General features: G+C 41.1%; 1 protein-coding gene across 1 annotated transcript in view; it reads right to left on the minus strand.

The window, feature by feature from the left end:
- The window catches only part of LOC137992351 (poly [ADP-ribose] polymerase 2-like), a 23,637-nt gene that overhangs the window by 2,738 nt on the left and 15,899 nt on the right, over positions 1-5,000 (minus strand). The window contains exons 15-18 of the mRNA XM_068837643.1: positions 2,872-2,970; positions 1,720-1,844; positions 418-500; positions 227-252 (exon numbers count right to left, since the gene is read on the minus strand). Coding sequence (XP_068693744.1) covers positions 227-252; positions 418-500; positions 1,720-1,844; positions 2,872-2,970 — 333 coding nt within the window. The remainder of the gene's footprint in view (positions 1-226; positions 253-417; positions 501-1,719; positions 1,845-2,871; positions 2,971-5,000) is intronic.

The raw sequence follows: 5,000 nt of genomic DNA on the forward strand, positions 1-5,000 counted from the left end.
TAGCCTATTGACTGCATTAAAAATTTGAATATTTTCGGGAAAATCAACGACGTGAACTGCTCAGTCAAGAAAAAACCACAAAACTTAATAACGAAATCGTGTAGTCTGAACTGATCAGTTCACTAATGGATTATTCGAGTGTTGAAATAAGTTGCCCTGAGTACTCAGGAGCAATGACGGCTTCGCCAGAGCAGAAAAAATCTTCATTACTCGCTGTATAAATTACCTGGTTTGTGTTGTAGACTATGTATTCTGCAAAATCAAAGAAAAAGATCTGCCTTGTAACCACGTCTCTTATGACTGACACCAAAATAATAAATAGTGAACAAAAACTACTATTAGAATAGCCAGAAATAGCAAACGACTTCTTAGAAGGCAATGTTTCTTGGTCTCGCACAACGTTTCAACTCGAATTACCGTTATAGTTGAGAGTGTATCCCCGCGGATTAACCACACCAGTCTCTGCGCTTTTACCAAAAGGAACAACAACCCCGTCTGGCCTGTGAGGATGAAGAAAACAAACGTTTACCACTCGAATTCAAGAAACCCTTAACTATCTATTGACTCGCAGCACAAAGTAGGTTCCATATCTAAGTGTTTTGCGAGTTCTGTTTTCATCCTCATCTCTTAGGTGCGAAGGAAACGCCTGGAAATCGACCAAAAGGGCAATGGGCTCGGCCTCGTTTCACTTTAGCCTCCAACGCAGTCGTTTTTAGGATGTCTTATTTCACCTCCTCACCACAAACGCCTGCTTACCGGAAAGCAAAATTCCTTTCTCACAGATTGACCTGCGAAGCGTCCAGACTAATCACGATCCAGTCATTGTCTAACGATAGCCAATTAAAGAAGCCCGTTTACCCGTTATTTACTCCTGAATTTCCCGCTTAAGTTGTTCCGGCTGCGTCTGACGTAACCATCCAGAATTCAGCAGGTAAAATTTGATTGGCTAGACTTCGGGAAAGAAAAGTTGCTTTCGAGTAGGCAAGTGTTTGTGGGGTGGAGGTGAAATACGACTCCCCAGAAAACGACTCCATGGGACGCTGCAATAGCGTCACGTTCGCCTCAAAACAAAAAAACAAAAAAACCCCGAGCTTTGAACCTACAACCTCCGCGACTGGTGCGTTGCTCTGGCAACTGAGGTTAAGCCATTGATCGAATTCTCTTAACAAAAATGGGCTCAGGTACTTTGGAGGACATGACTGTTTGAATACCGATAGCATGGTCCTTTAGTAGTGACAATCACTGAAATTGCCGAGACCGGTGGGACGGTTGATTGTTTCATTCAAAATTAAAGTGCAACTTTAACCCCAATTTTACGTCATCATCATCATCATCATCATCATCATCATCATCATAGAAACTTTAACAAACTTTCGAGTAAGACATATTTTCAAACAATTTTTCAGTAAAAAATAAATAAATAAAAAGCGATATGCCAACCCAGTGTGTGGTCTTTGTACAAAGGAAGAGTTTGTGCAGTTTGTGGACAATAACCCTGCCGGTGAAAGTTAGTTCAACTGGCTTGATCTGATTATGTCACTCGGTCCAGTCCCTCCAGAATTTAAAAACCTCGGAATTCGAAAAGTGCTCGAAATTAAAATTCCTTTCAAAAATTGCGGATTAAAACATTTCAATTTTTTTGGATGTTGTTTTGAAAAATAGTACTGCAAAATTAGGGTTCAGTTGCAATTTAAATATAAAGTAACCTACAAAACTTACATTGTAAAGGTATCGTTGGGATCTGGAGCTACTTTTCCCATGCCTTTAACACTGTGACAGTCTGGAGGAAGCTTGTCAGCCGTGTAATCTGAAGAAAGCAGTTCATTACACTTCCCAAGGGAAACCTGCAGATAAACAGCGGAGTAAATTCACTGTAAGAAGAAAATTCAGTGCGAAGATTCATCTGAGCGATAAAACGGGGACAACCACTATGGTTAATTTAGGATACGTTACACGCGACAAATGACAACGGCCATGTTGCGACAATTCGCGGAACGTTTACGTCAAGAAACAAATCAGTTATATGAACAACATCCACGGCCACGCAAAACTATGAGCCCCTTTCACCCTTACCCCCCCCCCCCCCCCCTTACTTGTCAATGGGGAACCCCTTGGGGGCAAAAGGCTTAAAACGGCTCGACTATCGACTACCGCAGGGTTGGTGCAGGTAATGAGATCATTCGTCTGTCGATTCCCAAACTCGGCGTCATAGCTGGGGATTGAGTTTGTTGGCTCTCTACTCTGCTCCGAGAGGTTTTTCTCCGGGAGCTCCGACTCTCCCCTTTCCTCAAAAACCAATGCTTGATCTGATACGACTTAAATGATTAGATTTCTATGCACACTGAAGGTATCCCCAACTAGTATCCAAGACTTGACACTTATATAAACCAAGTTCATAGACCTTATTCATAAATGGCGTTCACATTTATAATCCTTTTGTCCAAGTGCAAATTAGCCTACCAAGCCTCATTTTAGAGCAAGAATTCTTTTCAATTCACTGTATGGTATCGAGGTTTGGTGGGCTAATTTGCACTTGGACAAAAGAATTATAAATTGACCTCCATTTATGAATAAGGTCTATTACACACTTCTTTTCAAATGAACGCGCTGCTACTTAGGAAAGCTTAGTTTCATAATGCGACAGATTTGGTTTGATTGTGCTCTGGCTTAAATGTAAACGAATGCGCCTTACAAAGTTACGATTTACGACCCAAAGTTTTGACGATGGACCTCACATCCCCTTAATTAAATTCAAGAGTCTGAGGAGATGACAGGGACATTAGTATGGAACCATGTTCTATACTATGGACCCTCAGACTGGAAGGGGGTTATCAGGCCTTTTTAAAACTGATATCAAGTAACATAACCAACCTCACTAAGAACTAGCAAACCAACGTTCTTGGACTTTGAAGCAAAGCAATAGTTTGCACTTTTGGATGACATATCTGCGAAATAGATACCTTTACCAAACTACAAGAGAACATAAACCATACAGGTTAATACACACAAATGTGGTGTCGTGGATAATGACGGAGAATTATCAGTAGCATGAGAGAACCGATTTCGCATTTCTTCACTCAGGCAACAGTAGCAGACCAAAAGCCAAACCAGGTCAAGCGCACCCCTCAAAATTATATTCATGCATCGATTATGATAATAATTGGTTGATGATTTCGAACTGAGACCTTTGGAAACAACCAAAACTCTGACTCAGTTGCAAGGAACCCTTTACTTAAGCGTCCACAACAAGAAAATTATCACCGATTTCGAGAATGAAATACATTCGAAAGGAAGTAACATTTCTACTTTGTTTAGTGTTCTGATATAAACACCATAATAGTTAACCGCGGCTTGTAACCTGAAATTCAGTGCTGATGTTTAGAAACGAATGTGACAAACACATGAATTAGGACGGGGCCTACTATTGTTGTTGCACATACGTTCGGCGCATCACACGATCATCTTGTCACGCAATAGTTTCAGAAAACTTGTGTTTCAGAAGCGTTTGTTGGGAAAGATCTCATGGATATATACCCACCACGAGTCCCCTAGGTTAAACTCTCATTTTACAGATTAAGTCTAAGTGCCCATTTCAGTGATTAGGTCTAAACGTTCGTTTACCTTATTGCTATAGCAATATTTAGTTCTAGAAACTGACTTAGAAAGGTCATTTTTTTAGAGTTATGGTCGGTCTGTATATCCATGAGATCCCTGCCCGTTTGTTCTCAATGTTGTAATCATTCGTCGGCAGGTTTAAACAAAATTAACAGCATGCTTCCTTCGGCAAAAAACCGTAAAAGAAAACGAAAAAATATCTGTCGACGAAAGTGACTCATGAGGTGATTATGTCACCAGTTGCTATTTATTTTAAAGACCCATGTTTACCCTACAGGCATTGCGTGCCGTGGAACAATTATCTCGGCAATGCTGAAATTCATACAATCAGATCGCTGCGATAAGCAATCCGAATTTCCAGAACAAAAGCAAACGATCGAAAAGCCTGTAATTGAAGGTGGACTTTTAAGGTTTTTTGCGTTTATTGTTACTTCTGTGTATGTCTTTGATGGTACTCTTGAGCTGGTTTAACTAGAATCAACCAATCAGAGTAACTATTCACAGGCGGGATTAAGGTGATTACCTGGTTTTGCACTGCGCAACCCTACTGCGCATAATTTCTTGCGTCAGTGGCGCGCGCATTAGCTCGCACAAATTGAAGAAATGGCGGATTTTCATTGACGACACGCTTAATCCGTCAAGGAATGGCTGAACAAGTACGGTGACCCCCATTTTTAATTTTAGACTTTTGCTGAGAATTGTGTCTTCAAGGAGAAGTAAAAAAATCAGCAAAAATCTGTGGCCAGTGAAAACGGGCACGGTGGTCCCTTTTTTATTACATTTTTATCATGTCTTCGACATGTTACAACAGTGTGTGAAGTTTCATCGGAAATCTATGTACCAAGGTATCGCAAGAATCGCTTCAATCGCGTCTGTCGTTTTTCACCACGGGAAGCTCTTTTCAAGCGACAGAGACGATTCTAGCGACAGGGACGACTATTTGGAAACCAGCCTTATGACAAGTTCTGTTAAGAGCCTTAAGAGCGGGAAAACGCACACAAGCAATTGCTTTGGGCGAGTTTAATTAACTAGCCGACGAAAAATAGGGAAGGCAAAAATAAGGTAATCTAGACAATACTTTGTACAGTCAACTAGAAAGCGCTTTAAAAGTCCCTTTAAACGGCTTCGACATTTGATCGACAATCGTTCAACAAAAGTTGAACGGATGTTGGGCAAATATTGGACGCAAAAACAAAGTTGTGCGGAAGCCGTTCAAACGGTTCCAACATTGCGCCAACATTGCACCAACAAAAGAACCAAGACTTTTGCGAAAACTAAGAACTAGAAACCAGTCTCCCTCGGCCAGATAAACTACGCCATATTCAATCTCGTTCCCAGAGCCCACGTGTCTTTTGGTCAGCGCAAAGACACGGAGCTCTGGAATA

Source organism: Montipora foliosa, chromosome 1 (genome assembly GCF_036669935.1).
Source record: "Montipora foliosa isolate CH-2021 chromosome 1, ASM3666993v2, whole genome shotgun sequence".
Classification (NCBI taxonomy): Eukaryota; Metazoa; Cnidaria; class Anthozoa; order Scleractinia; family Acroporidae; genus Montipora; species Montipora foliosa.